Source organism: Phalacrocorax aristotelis, chromosome 17 (assembly GCF_949628215.1).
Source record: "Phalacrocorax aristotelis chromosome 17, bGulAri2.1, whole genome shotgun sequence".
NCBI classification, from domain to species: domain Eukaryota; kingdom Metazoa; phylum Chordata; class Aves; order Suliformes; family Phalacrocoracidae; genus Phalacrocorax; species Phalacrocorax aristotelis.
In genome coordinates, this window is record NC_134292.1 from 12,383,828 (window position 1) to 12,408,615 (window position 24,788).

Genomic DNA, 24,788 nt, shown 5'->3' on the forward strand with positions numbered 1-24,788 from the left:
TCTACTCCCTACAACTGTTTGTACTCAGCACCCTGGCAGAGCAGCACCCTGCCTGCTCGGGCTGTGCCGCACGGGTTGCCCCACGCTGCGGGACCTGCGGTGCACTGGCGGTTACAATTAAGCTAGGTCGGGTTCAGTGCAGAGCACGGGCGGTCTGCGTTTGCAGACTCCATCTCCGGGACAGAACCGCAGATGCTGCGAGGCTGACAATGTTCTCAGAGAAATGATGTTTTTAAATCCCAAAACCCAAAGTCATCCTGTGGGAACGCACGGTGCTGGACGGAGGGGGGTCCCATACAGAAGCGCAGGCATTCCAGGCAGCAACGTGGCTTTTTCCTTTATCCATCTGATTCTTATCAACTCTCCTGTCTCCGGTCCTCATCAGAGGAGGGACTCCTACTCCGACAGCCAGTCGGACTGCTCTCCGTCTCTGCTCAGATTGCTTGTGCAGCAAAACCATACAGACCATTAAACCGCAGCCTCCTACTTTCAAAAAAGACCAAAAAAAAAATATCCAAAACCAGACCAAAAAACCAGAGCAGTGTTTACTGCCCACAGAAGCTGGATAAAAAGCAAAAATGGTATCAAGGGCTACAGACTTCTATACTTTAAGAGGGCCAGTGTGGTGAAGCACTATGGTGGTTTGGAAGTCACAGTCATGGCACTAGTTTGCAGCCTCTACATTTCATGGTTATCCAGAAAATTGACCTATTTTCCATTTTGGAAACAACAGTTGAAGATCTCTACTCTGTTGTTGGGGTTTTTTGCCTTTTTTTTTAAACCAGGCTCAGTATAGAGGTAGTATTTTTGTACAAGTACTTGAACTACTGTGAAATTACATTTGTAACTCAGTTATATTTGTAACTCAGTCCAACCTCCTCACAGAAAATGCTGATTTTCAGATGAGACAAACAGTAGTGAAACAACAGGCACCAGAAGCACGAGTCCGAAAATAAGTCAGAAGCTAAACCAAGGAGCCTTATCCTTGGTTTAGGGATAAGGGACTCCTGCAAGCATTGGAGGACATATAAAAATGACACATTAGTAATACCTGAATATTGCAATGCCATATGTAGCCTATTCAAGAGCAACTGAACCTGTATTTCCTCGATAAAACAGCGAAATATAAAGTTAACTGCATTGCAAAAATGTCTCTTATTACTTTAATGTACTAGTATATTGCTTAATGAAAGTTCTTAATTGTAATACAATTAATTACATACACAGAGTCCCCAATTACATTTTCCAATAAGACATTGGCTTTGGTACAGGTCTAAAGGCACTAAACCAATTTTAATATATTAAGACCAATTTCCCCTGAATACTAATTACTATCTAATGATAAAATGAGAAAGACGAACTTTCCAGAAGTAAGATGCTAAGAATAAAACTAAATTAGCCATGAATAGTTTGCTACTATACATAAAAGCATTTCACATTACAAAGTGCAGGCTTTTAGTTTAAAGATAAATCTTAGGGTGAGTTAAAAAGTTCTGCATACTGGAAACAGTTTATTAGTTTGAACGCAATTAGTAAATGTTGGGCAGATAGGGGTTTTCTCCATGCTTATTTCTTAATAATGGAAAGTTTTCTGTTTCATTTAATACTCTGAAATATAGTCTTTCTATTTGCCCAAAGGAAAATGGCAGCTATTTTAACTAGCAGATGTTTGGCATCATACATCTATATATTTATAAATGAATATGAGACTATGAAGAGCACATTTAAAAATAATAGCTGTTATAATGGAGTTTTTCCTGCCTGACTGGCATATCTAAGCTAAAAATATTTTAAATAAAACCAAAATGCACAAAATGAGTATTTCATTTTGATGTTAGGATTTTCAAGCTATTATTTTATTAGCAGTGCAAACCCGTCACTATTTCTATTCTAATGCCACGCCAAAAGATAGCTCCTTAAGCACTACAGAATCCAATTTCTTGTTGTGGACTGGGGGAACCAGGCTATGTACAACGCGTGAATTATGACTGAGCTTATATACTGTGTTGTCCTTGAACACCTCTGCATGTAGGGAGTTAACTGCATGGGTGTTTCACATATATCCCCAAGCAGGGACAACGGAAGATCACTTTAAATTCACCCACATTTTGGGGGAGGCACTATAAGCAGAAGATTTCTTCCATGTTCCTTATTTGAGTTAGGTACCATTCAGAAAACGGTCAGTAATGGCACAGCAGAAAAGAGACAGAATGCACATAAGCACGTATTATTTTGCCTAGATTACTGTCAGCCTTGAACAAACTAAACCAGCCCACGAATGGGGTAAAAAGCCACCACCTACCAACGTGATGCTACTGCCGCAGGGGAGGGTGGCAGCTCAGCAGCAGCGGGAGCACGGGGAGCTCGGGGGGAGCTTGGGGGGGGGCTCTGGGTTCCAGCCCTGCGAGTTCCCCATCATGGGCAAATCACGGTCCTAGCGGGGGGCTCCAGCTCACGCTCTCAGATGGGCACCCTCGATTTGCTTAACGAGGGCCAGGAGAGCTCACGAGTTAAGAGTACTTTTGACTTGAGAGCCTCAGGGATCCGTCCCACGCCTCTCCACACTGGGCTCGGCCGAGGAGCTTGCTTTTGTGACCCCTCGCCTAGGAGGGAAGAGGAGCAGTTGCTGCACAGAGACTTCAGGGAAAGGGAAAAGTGTTCCCTCAGCATTACAACTGACTTGATTTTGAGACAAGGCCTCCGAGGCTCTCCTGGAGCACTTGCCGCTGATGCAGAGTAGACCGAACGCCTCCTGCTAAACCATTTACAAACTTATGACAGACTTACTGTTAAAGTAATGGTGCAACCTGAACCTAGTCACTCATGAGAGCTAAGAGGATCGGTAGATAGAACTACAAGCCACAGCATGGATCCCTCCACAGATGATGAAAATACGTTGAAAACACAGTATATACAATATACTTTTAATTACAGAGCCTGCATTAAAAAAATGGTATTTTTAATCAAAATGTGCAAAACCTATGAAAGTATGACTAGTATAAGTCTTTTCATAGATTAAAAAATACAAAAATAATAGCTGGGATGCAGACGTTGGGGAATTTTGGCTTGTGGGAAGAGCTCAGCTTGATTAGCGAGGTTAGAGCTGCTCCGTTTCCTCATGCCCAGCACCCCTGCTACCTTCTGCTGCATTCTCTCCTACGGTTTCTTAGAACCATTTTATGAAGAAATGAACCAGGAGCATCAAGAATATTTTGGGAGCAAGTCCCACTCTGCGGAGAACGGCAGCCAAAACTGCGAGTGCTTAATCTCGGCTCCAGCACTGACGTACCACCAGAGAGCTCGCGGCGGCTGTGTCTCCTCCGCTCTTCCTTAAATGGGATTAGAGCCTGCTACTCGCCACCAGAATTAGGAGGTACTTCGGGGATGCTCTGCTGTCATTCTAGGGTGAAATACGAAACGCTACAGCCAAAAAGCAGAAATGGAAAGGTCTAATCTTTGTAAAGCAAGAAAAAACTCTTCTAGTACTTGAAACAGGCTCTTGCTATGACGGTTTGCAGCAAACGCTCTGAGCATGGTCTTGGCCAAGAGCGTGAACGCTACTGGTTCCCTCATTAGTGCAACCAACATTTTTACAGCTGAATTAAAATGGAATGAAAAAAAACCCAAAACTGAGAGCATGACTATTGGAAAGAAAGAAGGACAGACCAAAATTCTGTGGAGGACAAACACCGACCAATGTTTTTTTTAAAGTTTCATATAATTCCTCGAAAAGAAATTAATCAGGAAACAATATTAGGACCATTAAAACAGTAACAGAATAAAAATATTTGAGCATAGCTGGAGAGAAGATTATTTGTCTAGCGCTTTAAAAAAAATCATCAAACTGCTCTAGTTACATCTGCACGGTTAATTTCTTTAAATTCTATTAGAAAAAAATTGGTGCCTCTAACAGCCGTATTGACATGGCAAAACGTACTGCAGACCAAGCACTTTATTCACTAAGAGCGCCTGCAACAGAAGAAGTTTCATATTTCCAGTGTTTTTCAGGGTTGGTCATAACTTTACAGAGCAGAGTTTAACAGAAAAAGATTAATCATGAAGTGATAAACAGGATGCAGACTATTTACTAGAAGGTATGAAATCCATCATTTCCCTCTGGAATATTGTTCTGGCACAACTGAGAAGTGCCTCAGGAAAGAGAGGCTTGTCAAAACTTACTTGCCCAGACAGTACAGCTTGTATTCCAAAATACATAACTTATGTGAGTTTAAGCAATTTACAAGAGCAAAAGTGAAAAGGGGAAACATACTGTTCTCCCGGACAAGGCAGAATTCCAAAGTGCTCTGGCTCTCCAAGGTACAGTCTAAATCTACTGGGACATTAGGTTCACTCTGCTTCTCCAGCCGATACTGAGGACCTGAAACATAAAGTAACTTGTAAAATCATCTGTTTTCTAACAAAGTGATGGCTTATCACGTTCAACTAACATGAGATTACTCGTAGCCTACAAGTAAGGCAGGTAGACGTTTATGTTCCAAAGCTCTTTGCCAAAGGGAAGGGCCCTATCATAACAAGGTGGAGGATGACGTGCAAGAAAACAACATATCCCAGTCATCTTCAGCTGTCCAACAACGCTGACAAACCCCTGTCCAACGTTTCTGTATTATTCCTACACCAGATGAGCCTCCATCAAATACCCTGCCCATGCTGCAAGACAGGGGCATTGCCTGTTGGAAGAAGTACCTACTCAGACCTTGGTGTATATCTATGTTGTATTATTTGGGCATCTTTCCTGACGTGAAAAAGCACAATGTGTTTGGTCCCCTTTGCTCTGCCCTCTCTGTGGCTCTTTAAAGACTGAAGACAGGCTGCTGCGAGTGCTACCCCGGCCGCTCTTTGCCGGGGGACAGCGCCCCGTCCCGCGCCGCCCCACGAGCTGGCCCATACGGGAGCTACCCTGCGTACCTGAGGGCACTGCTCTTCCAGCTTGGGATTGAAGCCTGCTTCTTCAGCGCGGGCTCAGCCAAACACAGGCTCACAGCCCCCGCAGGTGCGGAGAGCCAGGAAGAGCCCGGCTGCACGGGCAAGGCTGCCGCAGCCTCGGCAGTGGCTGCGCAGGGCACCGAGGAAGATCTGGGAAGGAAAGCAGCCCTTCTTTTATGAATTGCATTTTGTCATGAAAACTAGCTCCATGACACCCGGTTCGGCTGTTTCTGCCTCTGCCAACGGTGCATTTCTCAAAAGGCTGCACTTCCAAAGCACGGGGCAAGGATTTCCTTACGCACCAGCAGCGACCGGCACTGCCTTCCAGGCTGACTCGAGACAACGTGCTGGCTGGAGTTTGGCATCACCCAGCAGCGCAACGGCTGCAAGGAGCAGAAAGGGTCAGAGGGATGGATTTTGATCTTTTCCAGAGATCTGTACACTGTTAACATGGAACTGCATCAAACAAAAGCATGTACAGGTGCTGTTGCTTCAAATGAATTATTTTCTTATACATTGCATTTAACTGTAGATCAAGATTTAGGTGCCAACTTCCTTCTCAAAGCAAACCACCAAAGGCAAGATGATACTACTTAAAAAACTGCTTTCCAACTACAGAAAATGTATTTTTAAATGGTTTTTATAAAAATTAGGCCACTTTTAATTTTTTTTTTAAAAATCTTTTAGTTGATCTTTAAACCATATGCCTTAACTGGAATAAAAATGAACACACTAATATAATTCCAGGTGAAACCCTTGTAAGTCAGCTCCAGGCCTGCTGTCCGAGCAGCAGGCGGGATGGGACCCCGTGGGGTGAGAGGGGTGACTCAGGTAAGCCAAGCTCCACGTGGGACCCCCGGCAGAAGAAAAGCCTCTTCCAAAGGTGGAAGCTGATGGAGACATGCTCCCGTCCCCGCTGCTCCCCCAAGCAGCACAGGGCAGATCTCCGCTCCCGCTCACACCCAAGAGCTGAAGGGCACACCAAGTTCTCAGTCGTATAGTGTCTGTATAATCTGATAAAATAACACTAAATGGATACCTGAAAAAATTTAAGTGATGCAAAGCACCTTTAACTGTACAAAAACCCTAGAAGTGAAATAATGAAATCTATTCCCTCTTTATCACTACTTAAAATATTTCTGAATGTTTCCTGACTTTGAATTATGGTAGTATATGATGAAATATTTAAAACATATAAAAAAATTAAGTATTTTAGCCTCAGATGGCATGCCTAAGAAATGGAATTTGTTAGCCAATTAATTTTAAATTTACTACAGCAGAATTTCAATTACGGCTTCTCATTTCGTCTCCCCAGAAGCCATGTGAAGCGCTCACTGCACGGCCCAAGCGTGTTCTGCTCCCAAAGTGGAACATTATTTCTCCGTAAAATGGAGCCCCCTTATTCCCGGGGACTCTCCGAGCAGATACAGAGCCAGGCTATTTGCAGGCCACAGGAGAAAAGCACAACTGCTCCCTCCCTGCCCAGCGCAATCAGCAACTGCACGTGTAGCTGGTCGAAGCATTTGCAGAACAAACCGCACTCAAGAAACAGCAGAGATGTCTCATACCAGCACAAACAACAGCGAGGCAAATCTATAAAGCACCACCATTTCTCCCCTCCCAGCTGCTGGAAATGTGATTAAAAATTTAAAGTAAATTAAATAAACAGAGGCCTGGCTTGTTAGGCAGAAGCAAAATATACTGAACTGAAAGAAATATCAAAGTGCTAAATCAATTTGTATTTAAGAACTGGTGTAGGTTGAAAAACAGAAGCAGTGACAGCAAAACCTGCTTGCTCTGTCCGTTTGTAAATGTCCCTTCCAGAGGTTCCCAAACTACACCCAAATGCTGAACGATACCCAGCAATGTCAAAGGCAGCAGAACCGTTGGTTCCCATCTGAATGTCTGTGTTCTTGGTTCCTGGTGCCAAATCCCTGACTCCAAGTGCTCCTACCACAGACGGAGCCTCTTGCCTCCACCGGAGCTGCAGCCCACGGTCACCAGGACCAGGACCTGCTGGCACCAGCGCCCATCACCGTGCCCCAGCTCCCTGGCTCTTCATTACAGCCTCTCTCCCACTCCCACCCTCAAAACGTTCAAAATCAGAGCAGAGGAAGAAGTGAAATTAGCCCCTCTTGGAAGTACTAACAGTCGGGCAGGCCTCCCCGAGCGCGGCGCGGCGACAGCTCCCAGGCCCAGCCTCGCCCGGGCCCTCCACAGGCGCCCGCTCGGGTGGACGTGCTCAGAACACGTATGTGGTGAGCCACGCACGCAGATCCACTCCATAAAACACACTTTTAAGTATTATGCCTTCGCCTATCCCACTACATCGTATCTATTTATAGGATTTTCTTTCGTACGCTCAGCGCTGGGCGAGAGCTGCTGCAAGGGACAGGCACTGAACGCCAGGCTGTGCTCTCCAGCACGGAGAGGGACTCGCCCCTGTGTTTCTGAGACAGTGGGATGGGGCAAAAGCACAGGCATAACGCCACCAAAGGCTTAAAATTATCATAGAATCATACACACATGATGACAAGGGGACAATGTTAAAAGCAGGGGCTTGGCAGTGATTTACCGCCCCTCTGTGCGGATCCGATTCCACCAGCTGGATCCACTCAGAAGAACAACGTCACCCATCTCAGAAACAATCCTCATGCTGCTGAACAAGCTTCCCACCACCCTGCGGAGAGCCATCAGTGATCATAACCTTCAACAACGCCACACCAGTGTCAAAGGATGACTTTTATCTGGAGCAACTTGAGAATTCGTGATCAGGTAAATTGTTTTACCCAGCTTGTGTCAAGATTGTATTAACTGTCTGCTAATAAAGCCATGAAATAGAGCTACAGATCAGAAACCACGGCAACCTTCCGTATGAATAACTCCTTTAAAACAGAAAACACTAAGAAATTAATTTTAAAAGTGTAAATGGATTTTTAGAGAGTAGCTACTCTTAGATAATGTATTTTAAATATCTGTACACATTTACACAACCTCTACTTCCCAACAGATGAAAAATATTAGGCTGATTCTGTGGAGGAGTTTTACTACCAGACTTCTCTCACAAGTTCAAATGATGTAATTGTAGTAGAAATATTAGGTAATTTCATGATCTCCTAACAGAATACTGCTCCGGGAATTTCAACAAAATTTCAAGTGGTAATACTGAAGCTGGATTTTATGGATTTCTGTAATCTGATGCAAACACTCTGTGCAGTTGTAAAACAAACCTTTAAAATCCTGGCACGGAGCAGCCCTGGTCCGCGACCCAGGCACTGCTCCCCTGCCGACAGCAGGGACCGCTGCTCCAGCTCGCCCCACATCCAGCCACACCCTGTGTCCAGCAGCATCCTGCATCCAGCATGTCCCACATCCAGCAGCACCCTGCATCCAGCAGCACCCCGCATCCAGCATGTCCCGCATCCATGGCACCCTGCATCCAGCACATCCCACATCCAGCGGCACCCCATGTCCAGCATGTCTCGCATCCAGCAGCACCCCGCCTCCAGCATGTCTCGCATCCAGTGGCACCCTGCATCCAGCAGCACCCCGCATCCAGCGGCACCCCGCCTCCAGCATGTCCCGCATCCAGTGGCACCGGGCTGGGGCTGCAACCCAGGGCTCTCACACAGCAGTGCTCGCGGCAGCAACGGGGGAGCGTAAATCCTGTGTATTACGTCCCACCACCGAGCTGGGAGCAAGTATGTTAAAATGGAAGTTACCAGGGCAAAACACCGAGAAGACAAAGCTAATGAATACGAACCGCTCTTCTAGTTCTGTAATTTTGTCACAAACACTTGGGGAGAGAGAAACTGCTGCAGGGCCCGAGGGACTCATGGCTCATGTGCCTCGAGGGGAAGGAGGGAACCAAGGCAGCAGCCTGAAAGGAGCCACAAAATGGTGAAGGAGAAGTGGCTCTACCTTCGAGCAAACTCTTCTTGTTCAAAAACTAGCAGAGGTTTGCTCGGGGCCCCAGAGGCCCCCCAGACCCAGGGAGGCCGTGGGAGCTGGGCCCCTTCTCCACCAGATCCGGCAGCCTGAGGCCCTGGGTTTCTCCACACTACTGGTAAAGCGTCCTGCGTGCAGGAGCGAGCGCCTAAACCACACGCTGCAAACACCACCAGCGACAGCCGTTCTTCTCTTCTAGGCTTGTTTTGGTGCACTGACAGGCCAGCGGCTGTGGCCGAACAGGGCCACCTTCGACAGCCAGGCAAGTGCTGGCTCGCAGGGCCACGCTCCGCATCCCTGGAGCCAGGCGCTCGCAAGCCTCACCTGCGGAGCCGATCCTCCGAAACACACATCCCTTCTGCTAAAGTCCCCGTTTAGCCACCCACGCCACGGTTTCTGCCAACAGATATCCCCTGTACATCGCTATTTCAAGATACCCCTTTAAACAGAGGAAGGTTTATCAGGAATTAAAAACAAAACGAGGGAACAACCCCCAATACTACACCCACAGCTCTCCTGTGGCACAATACAAAGGTGCCCCAGGAAGAATCCCACCACATAATCAAATTAAGCAGCTCTCTTACAAAAGGTGAATGGCCATCCGCATAACAACAAACCAATTCTGTTGCCATTTAAGCTGCAAAGCCTTCAGAATGGGGTTTTGAAAGCATGACCCATCAGTTCTAATTTTTAAAACTTATCCTTTCAGTCAAGACTAGAAAAAGGCCCATTCCAACTTTTATCTTCACTACAAAGTGCTGTTATCTTGGGCTGATGTCAGGAGCTCTATCTCTCTTTCTGCTGACAAGCACAGACGAGAGAGATAAGATTGGGAACGAATCTCACTTCTCTGAGTAAATAAATAATCAATACTCATCTAAATGTAAATGAGAAAGTATCCCCCTCTGATAACAGGGCTCTTATCAAACAGCCAATTTTCTACAGACATTTGGCCTCAACCAAAGCACCATCATTCAGCCCCAGCCTAATGGCTAAAATCGTAAGTAAATTGAACCGATCACCAGAGATCAACTAAGTTCAGCCATGACTACTCCAGGTTCAAATGTTTGGAATGCAATTTTTCCCCCATTAACTTTCAATAGCAATGAAGAATACCATGGTCAGGGGTTGAATCTGCACAATAAACAAACACTAACACTTAAAAAGAGAATGAGGCTTTAAACAAAACCCCAAACAAAACCCATCTCCAAACTAGTTAATAGGGTAAAATGAGGATTATACAAAGACTTACCTCAATATTTAATGTTTGTAGAGTTGTCAAACCTAAACTAAAAAGACCAGCGTAAACAAAAACCCCAAATGGTTTAAAACTGAACCTATATTTTAGTGTTAGTCTCTGCAACAAAACATGTCGCTATGTCCTATTTATCCCTTATCTTTACCTCCCTCTCAAGAGCTCCTCTCTCCTCTAGCTCTCACAAAAGCCCCAGTTCCAGCCCTGCTCTTTGTCGGCTGTTTCTATTCCCTTTAGGGTCCATGCATTTGTTCAAAACACCTTTGAATTTCTGACTTCCATAACGCTGACTTCCAGAGTTTACTGCACTGTGTGAGAAAAAGAATTTCCTTTTGCTTCAGAAAGCCAATGCCAACCCACCGCTTTTGAGGCCTGCAGTTCTCGTCTTAGGAACAACTGTGATCAAACCCTCCCAATTTCCCGCCTCTACCACGAGCACTTCACAGACTTCTCTTGCACCCAGGCGTGCCTTTTCCAAACCAGAAAAGCTCTTCTCCACCTAGCTTCTACTTCTCATTTCACATGTCTGCTCCATTTTTGCACTCATCCATTTCTGTATCTTTTTACTTCTGTATTATCCTTTTTGAGATTAAAATATGACAATTAAGATGTGGGCACACCACACTGTATGGACTGGCATAGAAATGCTTTCTGTTCTGTTCTCTACTCCTTTCCTAATTTCTGATGTTCAATTTGTCTTTCTGACTGCTCCTAAGCACTGAGCTGAAGTGTTCAGAGAACTACCCATGACGACTGCAGGATACTTTTCTTGACTGATGGAAGGTAATTAGAGCCCATCATTGTATACATATAGTTACGGCTGCTTTTCACCATGTATATTATTTTGCACTCATTGACACTGAATTCCTTCTCTCGTTTTATTGTCCTGTCACTCAGCATTGTGAGATACCTCTGCAGTGCTTCACAGACAGCTTTTATTTGCACTATTCTTACTTCTTTTGTATCAACAGCACATTTTGTCACATCAGCATTCACATCCTCTTCCATGCCCCACATTAACGGAACAATGCAGGTTCTACCAGTTCCACTGGAACTCCACCAGTAACCTAGTTACTAATAACGGAGGGCCATTATTCCTATTCTTTGTTTCCTGTCTTTTAATCAGTTATTAATCCATGTGAGGATCCTCCTTCTCATCCTGTGACAGCTTAATTGCTTTATGAGCCTTTGTCAAATCTTTTTTGGAAATCTAAGCACGCTATATAAAACACATCATCCTTATTCAGATGGTCTCCCACTTCCTCAAAGACTGCTCACCCGCTTCAGAGGCACAACCTGCTCTACAAAAGCTATGCCGATTTTTTTGCTCAGTATATTGCATTTGTTCGCATGCCATCTATTAATTCTGCTCTTTGCTACCATTTCATTTCACAGTTTCGCACTTTGCCTGGTAAGGAGGCCAAGGTATACGGGTCTCTCCCTGAACTCCTCCAACAAACACTTGCCACCACCCACACCTGGGAGAGCAGCAGACATGAGCAACATCATATTTAACAGGACAGCATCTTTGTGTCTGACCTCTACCACATCTCTCGGTGACCGCTGTCACTGCTCATGGTAGTTTGTTACTCTCTGTGAATTAGTTTTAAAACAGCCTCCTGGCACAGCTCCTCAGGCGACTCTCTACAGAAGCGCTCCGGCGCGAGAACGCCTTCAGCCTCCAGATGCAAGACCTGCCAGGGCGGGTATCGCAAAGGGGTACGCACCCCGCCGCATTCCAGCGGAACAGTAAAACTCATCTGGTTTTACAGCAGATGAAGTCCTGTCCCCGGTGAGCCAGCAAACGCCGCACCAGGAGCTACGAGGCCGTCGGTGGTGGTGAAGGGCGGGATGCTTTGGCCCGTCACCCGCAGCAGCTGCGGGAGTTTATATGGTGCTGTAGGAGGATTTCCACATCTCTGTAGGGCCAGCCCCAGCCTCAGTCCCCACCGCGCTCCCTCGCCCGCCTCTCCCGGCAGCCGGGGCTGCGCTCGCACGAGAGCCGGCATCGCTGTCGGGGACAAGCCGCGCGGGCGCAGCGACCGAGGACGCGTCCCACCAACTCGCACTGACCACGGCGGCACGGCCGGGCACGCGGGGCCTCGAGCGCCCCACCTGTATGGCTGTGATTCCAAAATAACACGCGAAAAACCAGAAATGTAAAGACGGTTAGGCAGTCATCGCCTCACAGCCACGGCAGCAGGTGCCAGGCAGAGAGCAAATAAGCAACAGTGAACACGGGCTACTTCAGGCTCTGTCCACATACAGGAGTGAGACAGGAAAGCAGTCAAAAGAAAACAGTTGATAAACATTTAACGTTGATGCCTGTGGTACTTCCCTATTTCAAGTTTCTCCCTTCACAAGGATACACGATTTATTGCTTCGCTGCTCCAACCCTAGGTTTTGAAAGCGTGATTCCTTTTGAGTTTAAACTATATTTATATTTATTTTTTTGTTACCACTTTTTTATTATTGCTATAGAAAATATTTGCTGGAAATATGTTGCAGCTATTACAAGGTCATAAAAGAGAGGAGGTTTATGTATTTCTATCATTTCAAATAGTCTGTCAGAAAGTATCAGTCGTGTTAAGTGTAAGACTACTGGATTCCAGCCTTCCCTCTGCCAGCACATGGGCAGCATACGGAAGAATTAAAATAGCTCAGTGTGGGTGCTCCTCGGGCGCCGGCTGGGAGCACGCGAACCGAGGCATCGCGTCGTCCTCGGCAGGTCCTCCCTGCGGCGCAGCCTGCCTCTGGGGAGGCACGGGCGGCGACCAGCTCCCCTGTCAAAGCCGGACACTGAGCCTGGGCTAGAAGATGAATACCGGGCAAGGATTATAAACAAAAGAGGGCTGGAGAAGGAGCGGGATCGATACGCTGCGGAGAGCACAGAAACCGGGGACAGAGAGAGGTCTCGGGCCTCCTTCTGTAGGATTTTTCTCAGAACAAGACAGAAGGGGCAAGGATTCCATTGTGCGCTTGGCAATGACAATAAAACAACAGGAAATATGTAAACAGTTTGAGAGGAAATAGCTCTAAAGCCAGAATGTTTACATCTCGAATCCGACTGCTACGAGGACATCTTAAATCTGTTTATCCGTTAAAAATCCCCAAAGCCCCTCAACACCTCTGAAGTGGAATAAAGATTTTGTAATTACAAATGCAAATACTGGTTAATAAATAAAGATATTTAAATAGTGAAAACAAACTTTTCACATTATGCACAAGCACGAGACTTTTTTTTTAGTCCAATCTGTTTTTTCTTAACTTGCACTGTTGTGACATTACTGAATTTTACATACAGTTATCTGCCGCTCTCCGCAGAAATACAGATGGTTTTTGTAGAAATAAACAGTCATTTATATGAAACAATTGTAAAATAGTTTATGGAAACCAGTGGTGTAATGCATTCAAATAAATGCCAGGGCCGGCTGATGGAGAGCCAAGGTGTTAAATCACACTGCTTAAGAATTCAGCTGTGGGAAACAGATAGTAAATCCAGAGTGACAGAATTTCCAGTGATGGCAAAGGTTTCTGACATCTAGTCCAATACACAAAAACTACAGCAGTTCAAACCCATTTTACTTAACACTACCTTGACAGCTAGTGAAATTAAAGAATTTAGTCAAAAGCCCCTTAAAAAGAAACAAACACTTCATTTATGTATTGCTTTTGTGTAGAATAGGAAACACGCGGCATCACTAGCAGCAAACCAGTCTTTGCAGAATATTAACGCAAGTGCTTTATTTAATTGCTGCTACAGACTTTTACTCTTTTTGCATTAGCAATATATAGCTTTATTTAAAGCTGGAAGGAGAAAGAAATCATCATGTTTGATCTATAACGTAACGTACCTATAGCAGAAATGCAATATACAGATTTTTAAAAAAAAAAAATCACAAGTTTAAGGACAATGTCAGGGCAAGCAGCGTTCGGGTACTGGCGGGGCAGCCCACGTTACCGCTACCACTCCCTGCGTCTCTCCCACAGTCCGGCACCAAGACGGCACCAACGCGGACACCCTGCAAGCCAAGCTCAGAGGGTAATCTGGGATGCAGCTCAACACTGAGGGCTCTACCTTACTGACTTGGACTGTAAAGCGAGAAAGGTGCTTCCCCTGGTTACAGGCGTATAAGCGACGGGCAATCCAGGCACCTGGACAGTGGATTCCAGGCTTCACAAAGAACTAGCAGGAAGGAGACGGTCCCGTGAATGTACCTGGTGTATCAGTGGCACCTTCTTTCATTAGAGTGGATAAAATAAACAAAGAAGTCTCTGTCATCCAAACACTGAACTGTAGGATCTAAAATGTCACATAAATTACTGCTTTATTACCAATCCAGAAGAACCGACAACTGTATGATTTCAATATCAACAGCTCCAAAATAGACTCGATTCAATATTTCACTTTCATTTCAGAGGCCAGGGATGAAAAATTTTCCCCAACCATTCAAGCCGATGTCTAGAATCCCACCAGCCCAAACGCACGGGACTAATGAGCTGTCTCTATTCTGACAAACTATTCACAAACTTCGTTCCCGATGAGCTGTCCCACGTACCCCAACATCCCCGTCCCCCCTTGCGTCAGCGCCTGCTCAGCAGCAGCAGGCTGGTGGGAAAGGGCTTGCTGAAATAAATTATTACCGCTGCAAAGCAGAGATGGAGTCTGTAGGCAGAAGGAAATAATTTCAAGCAGCCTCTATCACAGCCTCTCCAGCGCAGAGGGGCTCCCCCTGCCCAGCACCAATCCCGCTGAGGAAAATCAGCTACAAGGAGAGCAAGCAGCAATCCTTCCTCCCTAACGCACGCCATGGCAGAGAGCAAGCGAGCGTCAGACCCAAACACAGCTCCGGGAACGTGGGGGCAGAGGGTGCTGAGCAGGATGGCTACGGGAAGCCACAACCCGGCAGATGTGAGCCCCTCGGAGGAGCAGCCGCAGGCCTGGCAGCCAGCGCCGTACCGCTCCTGCACGGGACTGGCGGAGCGGGGAGAAAGCGGGACAACTGGGGGTATACGCCCCACTTATGCCTTTTTCACCACACCGCCTCTCTGGTGAAAGGGGGGCAGCAAGCAGGAGGGTCTTGACCAAGGATCTACGAATACTGAGGTTCTTTTTAATTTTAATACTGCTGATATAAACAGCTTAATGCAAAGAAAACCAGGATTTCTAAAGTAATTCCAGGTAAAGCCATTCATAACTGGGGCACAAGACTGCAGGGATGCTATAATTATCCAAAACAAAGTTCTGAAAGCCAAAGAAACTCAAAACCACCGTTAAGCAGAAAAGCATGCATGTAAACACAAGGAAATACAAATTAATTGGCTTTTCACTGTCACAGATGCTGGGGCTTCCATCTCTTTAAGAGTCAGAGCAAACATATGCATCGCCCACTCTAACATATTTACTTTCAAATTTAAACTCCTCAGTTACCATCATTCAATGACAGTATCAAACTTTAATGACAGTTTATTCTAATTGTGGTTCATCTCTTAAAAATGCTTTAATCACAGGGCTGTGGTTTTACAGTTTCTTTTATCTTCCTAATTCTCATTTTTATACATATATATATATATAAAAAATACATATATATATATATATGTATGCAATAAAACACCCCACCCCACCCCTTCCAGGACTCCTTTTGTCCCATTCCCCCAGCTGGAAGGTGGGGACGAGAAGCAAAACCCAGGCGCGACCCACAGCTCTTCCAGCAGCAAGAGCAGCCGAGGAGTGGGAGGGAGTTTGACGGTTCTTGCCTGGCCATAACACCATTAGTTCCTCCTCTCCTGCGCTTTCGAACACCCCGATAACCCCCACGTGAACCAGAGAACAGGCACCATCCGGAAGAGGCTGAGAACTAGCACTCTTCCCCATACTTTGCCTCCTCCTGCCACAAGCAACCACCCCCCGCTCCAACGGGCAGCTGCGGGAGCCCCAGGGGACCAGGGACACCCTGCCCTGAGCCCGGAGGGCCCTGCGGGGGGCCAGAGACAGGCTCCCCAGTGCGCTCGGCTCCTGCTGAGGGCACAGGCTCACAGCAAGGTCCCTTAGGAACCCTCTGCAGCCGGGCTCCAGAGCCTGAACCCTCTCATGAAAGAAAAACACTTCTTGATGAAGAGTAACGAGAAAATGCTTTGTTAATGCCAACAGTCACCTCAGGGCAAGCGACACGTAAGAGTCCAGGGTGCTGCAGAACTTACAAGAGTTATATTCTGTTTTGGGATTGTCAGGGATACTAAAAGTGACCGTGTTACACTTCTTTAAAGACCTAACTTTCAATAATTTAGAAATTAAAATGGAGATGTGTACACAATAGGAAGCAGATTCTGGCTTCGAAGTCTAAGGCGTAGCTTCAGGAGAGCCATTCCGCACGTGCAGCCGAGACCCCGGCCCCTCGCTCTGGGTACCAGGTTCGCTGAGGACCCCACAGACACATATTTGCCTTCACACCTGAAGAGGACCTGCTCGACGGAGGGAGAAAATTTGCATCTTATAAATGGCTCCTGTCCTGGCCCTTCGCTGCCAGCCTCCCCGGCGTTCCCGTGCTGCCACCCCGACCCGCTCGCCTCCCTCTTTCTGGCCATGGGGACACGGAGCCGTCGTGCCCCTTCCCGGCACCTCGGGGACGCCAGCTCTCCGTAGCATCCGCGGGAGGCAGGAGCAAGACAAACCGAATACAGCGCCACAGCATCAAGACCAAGTACTGGCGCACACAGCTGCTGAGATACCCCAGGAACAGGAAAATCGCGGGACCGTTTTAAATGAAACCCTTCAGCGTTACGGCTCCCGTGCGATCTCGCTCGGGCCTGGCGGGGTGCTCGACAATCACTGGCTTTTCACACAAATAGCGTCTTTGCGTTGCCGTTTTTGCTTACGTCCTGTGTAAGTTTTGAATAAAACGTGTTTATAAACCATTTCAGTAGCGTGTTTAAGACAAGAAATTTGACATTAAAAGCGGTGCCGAGACTGATGCGTTAGGAAGCGCGTTTTCAAGCAGAACTCTGATCTCTCCTCCCTAGCTGCTTTCTGAACGCGAGATGAGCCTCACGCAGAGCTCTATTTTGAGCTTCTGTTCTCCAAGTGCTGAAGGGTAACTTAACGGCTTTGTGCGAACAAACCTGAGACACAGGAATAATAAGCCACTGCAAAACATGGTTTTGCAGTAGATTGTGCTCTGAGTTACCTGGTGATGGAACAGATGATTCTAACTGGCCTTTGCAGCTATAATTCCTTTGATTCTGTTGCAGAGACTAAAAAATGATATGGAGACTTTTATTTTTATGTCCTATCCTGTTTCTTGAATTTTTCTCTTTATTATTCAGCTTCCTGTGGCAGTGAGATAATACACTTATCCAGCCCAGTAAGATTATTTTAGACTATTTTTGGTCACTTTACACATTTTAAAGAATGCAAAAAGTACTGGTTGACAGCTGTTAGGGACTTGAGTGTTATTGTAAAGCAGCTGTTTTCATTTATAGAAAAAGTATTAGTCTTTCTCCAAACTGAACAGAATACTAAGTTAATAACTCTCACTCTAACCTACGGAAAATACAGGTCACGTCTGTGAAATGTTGGCAGAAGGTATTGTTTATAACAATTAAACTTGTATAGCATTTTGTTCTTAAAAGGATCGAGCATTTCTGGTTCAGGGATGTTTGCAGTCTGAAGCAGCTATTAAATAATAATCAGTAGCATGTTCACCCTGCAAAGAATTTCTACTTAAAATCAGACAAGATTAATCAGACAAGGCTCCTCTGTTCACAAGAAATTTCAAATGAAGAGAGGCTGACATGGACCAGAAACAGGCAGGATTATTCTAATGTTTCAGCATTTTACATTATTTAGTTTTGCCTCTCATTTCCTTCTAAGAACATTCAGTTTTTATATACTGACATCAATGCTTAATTTGTTTGAAAACAAAGCCTCTGTACACATTCTCTCCACATTCTTATTTACTTTACATTAGTATTTATAGTCCATTCAGCCAAGCTCCGGAGGAAAAGGCAACTGGCATCCCAGAGAATGCATTTCTTGAAGAGCAAAAGGAACGAGACGGCTCAAAGGCGAGGAAGAGAACTTTCAAGTGTACATATAGTTCCTGCACATATTTAATTTGAGAATTACCATGGCATCAAGATACATGAAGTATCAAGAATGAAGTAATCATCTTTCTTCTGTTCTTAAAATCGTAAGCCATGCAAACATATTTTATACAGAATATTGAACACAGGCTTTGTGCAGCTATAAAAAACCTGATAAGATCTACTTGCCTACTGCACATTGGGGGATGCTGTCAGACCCAGCCTTAGCCGTGCTGCGGTATCTGAACATAAGGGCGTCTGCATTTCATCTTGGAAAAAACATGCTTTCCTTGGCCCCACTAAGAGCGTTCCTAAAAAGTAGGATTTAAAACGTACATCGACCATAACCTGAATTCCTAGGCTAGCTGGGTAACACGTGAGTACTGGTAAAACTCAGGCCAGCAGAAATACACCCAGCTCAACTGTGTAGGAAAATCATCTAGTGGTAAAGCAAATCAAGTTACTCCAATAATGGTATTTTATGGTTACGCAACACAATCTGTATGACCTAAAAAATTTTCTCTGCAAAACATGAGGGTGGGATTTTAAAAGCATGCCTAATATCTGCCCTTCTTAGAAGTTACTATTAAGACTGATCTCTAGGGAGCAGAATTATACCAAGGACTGAAACACCCAAATCTCACCTTCTAAAAGGCTTTTCAAGACTCATTATTGCATACGTCCAAACTCCAGACAGCACCAGAGCTGGTATTTTCACCAATAAATCCAGGAAGAATGAAAAGTTCTTATGCTCATGATTTCAAGCATGTGATTCCCCTTCTGTACATCTGCCACGTTACAGACCAATTTTATATTTAAACCACCAGCTGCTGGAGCGCTCGCAATGTTCAAAACCGTTCTCAAACAGATCCAGACACGGCAAATTTATACAAAGCAACCCTTAAACTGTCTACGGGTATGGGGGTTCTCTACGGGGCCATTACCCCAGCATCTCAGCACTGCCCAGGCCGACGCGACACGCACAGCACGGACCCTGCGGCACTGAAGGGAGCCCCCAGCCTTTCTCTCCTCGCTGACGTGGCCTGCCACGCTCAGGGCATCGCCCCACACTTACTCTCCTTCTCTCCCTTTCTGGCTACTTTGAGAAAAGTCTCTTGCGCGAGAGATGTCACCGAGCCTCCCTCAAGGTGGTCCGTCGCTGGATTAGACCAGTCTCCTCTGGGAGCTCACTTCACAACAAAAGAGTGTTTTATTTCCAGCTCTCACGTAAAATATGCATGTGCAATACATGCTGCTGAGCACGCAATAGGTTAAACAAATTGACGATAAAGTATTCTACTTAGTTATTTTTCATTACCATAAGAAAACATCAATTACATTTTCTATTTTATGAGTGTACACAAGGGGATCCATTACAATAACAGAGAGGTTTATATGACTGTTTTTGCTGCTTCTTTCCTAAGCAAAAAGAGCAGTTAGTTTCTGAAGACAATGAAACCAGCCCAGAGGAAAGGGCGGCACACCAGCGTATCTGCATAGACAGTTCCTATCCTGATTTATCCAGCCTGACTCCAACTAATTAAACATCTGCCTTGACAATTTCCTCTGCAGATTTATCTTCTCCAGTATGTAGCACTGGCTGGTTGTTATGGGCTTTTCCCTAACTCGCAGCCATTCCCACCTACTTCTTCCAGTTGGTTCTTTGGGCATGTGGCAAGAGATGATACAGTATTCCCATTAACCCCCTGCTGCTGCCTGTTGTGGGACAGGTCACCGGGCTCCCAAAGCACTGCTTCAGTAGAACCATGTCCTCTATGAAACGACTCAAGGGCCATGGTTCTCTCAGCTATAACACATACAGGTTATTTTACCACCTGCATTTCCTGTTGGTTGACTCAAAAATTATTATTTAGAAATGGTCAGCATTCATACGCCTCAGGCAAAAGCCTTGTGGCACTAAGGAAGACTGCAAGGTATGTGAAATAGATGGAATAGTTTGCAATAATTTTATCTAATGTAATGTCTAAATAGAGCGAGGCACAATCAGAATATTGCTTCTATTTCTTTCACGGACGAGAGGATCTCCAGAGGTCCCTTCCAACCCCTCTGTTTCTGCGATTCTGTGTGCAAAGCAAAAGTTGTACCCAACTTCTATCTCCTTCCACTGACCTCTGTCTTCCCGAACAAATAATCTTTGGCTTGAAGTTAAATTGCAGTCAGAAGTTTTCACTCAGCTTCAGTCTTTTCAACAAATGGGATTTTGAACTAAACACGTTGATATCATTATCCTATTTACAGGCGTAGTTCACGCTACAGCCACACGAATGCCCGTGCACGTGCTGAAACAGAACGCGTGGAAACCTGGGCTCTGCAGGACCCTTCGTCAGGAGAAACCTTCTGTGTCACTATGAGCCTTGCGCTCAGGAGGTGGGCAAGGGTTGGTGGCTGCCAGGATGGTAACGGCACTTTTAAACAAAAGTCAAGAACAGAGAAGCTCAGAGGTCGTCAACTCACAGAGGTGACCGAGGCTTAAAGTTCTCCAGGAACTTGTGACTCAATTGCTTGTTGAAAAACCTACTTGTAAGCTGCAGATCACTGGCTGAACGAAATAATCAGAGAAAACTAGTCTAGCATTTTAGCCCTGGTCATGCTGGAGCTTCCCCTTCCTGACTGTAACATAGAAATTCTTCAATTTCTTCCTCACCCAGAAGAGCCAGCCAAGGTTTGCGTATTCCTGCAAACATAGGACCAGTTTGAAAAATGTCATGTGAGTCAGTGGTGAAAATAGGTCAGAAAGCAATTTCTTATACAAGTACTTGAAAACAGCATAAGCCATATACATAATAAATCCATTCGTCCTGTGAAGACTGGTCTGGAGGCACATTGAAATTGTGCAGAAAAGTTCAGAGGCATTCCGGTTTTATCAAACTATTACAAAAGCTTTAAATAAACATGTTAAGTCTATTTTTGGTTAGTATTTTTAAAAAATCAGGACAATCGACTTAAAAGGAAGGGTTGCTGAATGAGAAGAAATGCTTTTCCTGAATTGTGTCTTATCTTTTATTCAGAACTTTGACATCCTAATCCACCGCTTAATAATGACTTGAGCTACAACGGCACAGGACCGCGCTGTGCTAATAGTCTGATCTTAAATTCCATTTATCTGAGCATCTCCCAGCAGAAGCCCGAATATGAAGAATCTGGTGGCAGATGAAGTGATGACAACACCTCTCTGTACCCCCGCCCCAGCCTACCCGTGCCCACCGTGGTGGCACCCTGCATGCTGACGCCCGTCAGCCCGGGAGGCATTTCCATCCGCTCCACGAAGGGCAGCGGAAGGGGACCGCGGAAGGCTTGTTTCGGATCCAGAGGGCAGGGCAAGCAAGAGGGTCCCTCTGCGCAGACAGCTGCAACTTCTGCTGCTTTAAAGACGACAGGCAAGACCCTCCCAAGCCCCCCAAAGTCTGCTGACTGATGAACTGCAGTTTTGGATAAGGGAAGTAACTGGGAGTAAGGGATGTTTTGGATAAGGGAAGTAAATTTTAATAAAAATGTTTAAGTCGTGATTTACCAACTTAACACGAAATACCTACCCTGATAATTTCCTTCACCCACGTGACAGTATTACATGACAATTTCAATAATGCATTATGAGCGTTCACGAACATTTAAAAATAAAACAAACAATAAATATTTCACTTATGCAATTCAGTAATACAGGAATTCAAGCAGAAACCTTTCCCTAGAGTGATCACTCTTCTCGCAGTAACTCCAGTTCATGACGCTTACTGCTGCAGGCCCTAATTCTGGAGGTATCGAGACGCAAACTTAAACTGAAATCTGCAAGCAGCACCCACTATTTCAAGAAAGGTTTTGAGTTGTGACTTCTGCTGTGGCTTCATGCACAGCAGGGACGATGGTCGTACCTCAAAGAGGGGAGATGTCACACGGATAACTTACAAAAAGTCAATTTAAATTATTTCTTATATAACTAACCCCCCCACCCGAACTATGCGTACGTGCTTATATACCCGCTTACTACAAAGGCTTCTGAGCAGGACGGCCAAGAGAGTAGAAAGGAACGTATGAGCTGAAGGAATACATGACAGGTCTGATCCATTTCTAAACCACTGAGCAAAAGTAACAAAATAAAAGCAAAAAAAAAAAAATTTCAAATGGACAAAGAGTAAAACATCTGTTACACGAAGGAGGAAAGTAGTTTAAAGACTGAGCTAAGTGAATCCTTTAGCCACCTCCCTTCAGGGAAGAGAAATCTGACCCCAGGAAATAAATAAAAGTCACCCAAAAAGTGAACAAAAGAGGTGTTTGAAAAAACCAGAACACCATTCATCGCAGCTAACGACTTGTTCATTATGAGTGATGATGGATAAAGACTTCTCACGCTGAGATGAAATCAAGATTTATATGCATTGTTTCCTCTCCCAACTTGTGGGAAGATCATCATCATTTAATTCTATCTCTGCGGCCAGTGATGGGCATCCAGAGAGCTGGTTATCAAACGGCGCAGTCAGCTGGCAAAAGCCGGAACGTGCAGTTGGCACATCTGGACCGAGCCGCCACCGCCGAGGGTGAACAATGACTCCTGGCCGGCGGCCAAATTGCTGCAGACGCTGGCGGGTCTCATCTACAACCACCCCTACCAGCATCTCTCTCTCCCCCCGCTTCTAACCCCCCCCCCCTTTTTTTTTACGAGAATCAGATTTTCATTGCTTCATTCAATTGCTCTCCTCTGCCATTTTTTACAGCTCTTATCGTTCCCTTGGAATATGGCCTTGAGACAGCTCATCCGTGTCCTTCACTGTGTTATCTCTTCTAACTTTTATTAAAACTTCAGCTCTCATCTGAAGATAGCTAATTAAATCCATGACAGATTATACACTCTCTTAAAAACTGCACTGAACTACTTTTTCTAAAGAGAACAGGGTTTATTTTCTTTTCCCATAGTTAAAACTACAGGTATATAAGGAGTTTTCATTCATTTACAAAGACAAGATCCTTATCTTTACCTAGTATATAGATAGGTTTATATTAAAGTTCCTTTGTTGCGTGACAAGACTCGATGCAATTTCTCACAGTAATTATTTCTTGTTGCTGGAAAGATCTCTCAGCCTTATACTTTTGAAATATATGTACTAACACGTATGTGAATGCACATTTACACCCTGGAAAAGCATGGCTCAAATACAAATGCAAGCGCTGTACATTTTCTTTTTGTAAACGTTGACATGTCTTAACTCTAACGGTACTATTTTGACAACATTGCAGAAAGTAAATTTTTCTTTTTCTGTACAAGTAACGATGAATCCTTGAACTTATTTAAGATCATACTAAGCATCATTTTCTTACATAAATTAAAAGTACACAAATTCTGTCAAGGACTGGTCTTACTGTACTTCCACCCATCATCTCAAATTACCACTCGCTGGACTTGAATGCAAATGGCTCTGTTATCATAAATAAGCGGTTGCAGTAATGGATATACTGCTCTGCAGCAAACGTTACGCAGCCACTCCGCTGTCTGCTTTTTGCCGGTATCTAGAACACAAACCTGTGCGCAGAACTGCTTTTGAGTGGTGCTGAAAATCACAATAACCACTGAAAAAAATGGAGCATCTTTCACAACAGCTAAAAGAGATATAAAATATGCTCATGGAAAAACACCCTACCCTCTAGAAAATACAATAAATAACCCACCTGAGCCTCTCTGTGATCCCTTCCTTCTCTTTAAGGCCTTTTGTAAGATATCCTTCATGGTGACCTTCATACTGTCCACCTGAATAAGTGAGAATCCATGAGCAGCATTTCTGCAAGACAGATGCACATGCATTTTTACAAAACAATCATCATCAGGCAGCTCACCGCAATTTTTGTTAGTTTCAAGCAAAGGACTCGTTAGGCACAACAATTAACAAAGTTGTGCTACAAAAGTAAGTTAAAAGGAGAAACCGAGCAAACTCCCTCAGAAAGGCAGAGACAAAAATGGAGGAAGTGGACTGAGATTCAAGGTGCGTAAGGAATTTCCAAATTTATTTTTCATCAATTTGTGTTCCCCATTAAAAAAAAAAAATGAGCAAACGTACCCGCGGAGCTCCTCAGCCACTCGCTAAGTGCCGCGAGGCGTTTCCCAGCGCGTACAAGGGAAACGGTTTGCAATGTCATTTTCATACGTGTCCCCATGACATACGTAAAAAATCATGACTGAGAAGTGGAAGAACAACACTCAGAGAAATAACAGCAGCTTTCCAGCACGACATCAAATGTAAGTAACGTGCTTTCTTCGGACACGTTTTTGGGAACATCGTGGCACAAAGTCTCACGGCGAGGTTTACGGCAGCAGGGCGCTCGTCCTGGCCGCCGCCCGCAGGAGAGTCCAGACGGGGGGGAAACACTGCCGGCAGCGTGGGGGGGGTTACGGAAGGTGCCGCCAGCCAAATACTGAAAGTGGGGAAGCACGGAAGATGACAATGTAATAGAAGAGATACCAGATTAATATATCAGTAAATTTTGCCCCTTAGACCTTGCAGTCAATCTCTGCTCGTGTCAGTAGATGTCACTGCAGACAGTTAGCACAGGAATC

At 45.2% G+C, this 24,788-nt stretch overlaps 1 protein-coding gene across 4 annotated transcripts in view; it reads right to left on the reverse strand.

Moving 5' to 3' along the window:
- The window catches only part of MAPKAP1 (MAPK associated protein 1), a 106,479-nt gene that overhangs the window by 23,404 nt on the left and 58,287 nt on the right, over positions 1-24,788 (reverse strand). For 3 of the 4 annotated variants that reach the window (XM_075112673.1, XM_075112675.1, XM_075112676.1), the window contains 2 exons: positions 23,906-24,015; positions 4,271-4,378 (listed from right to left, as the gene is read on the reverse strand). In XM_075112673.1, coding sequence (XP_074968774.1) covers positions 4,271-4,378; positions 23,906-24,015 — 218 coding nt within the window. The remainder of the gene's footprint in view (positions 1-4,270; positions 4,379-23,905; positions 24,016-24,788) is intronic. The other variant, XM_075112674.1, reaches the window with a different exon arrangement.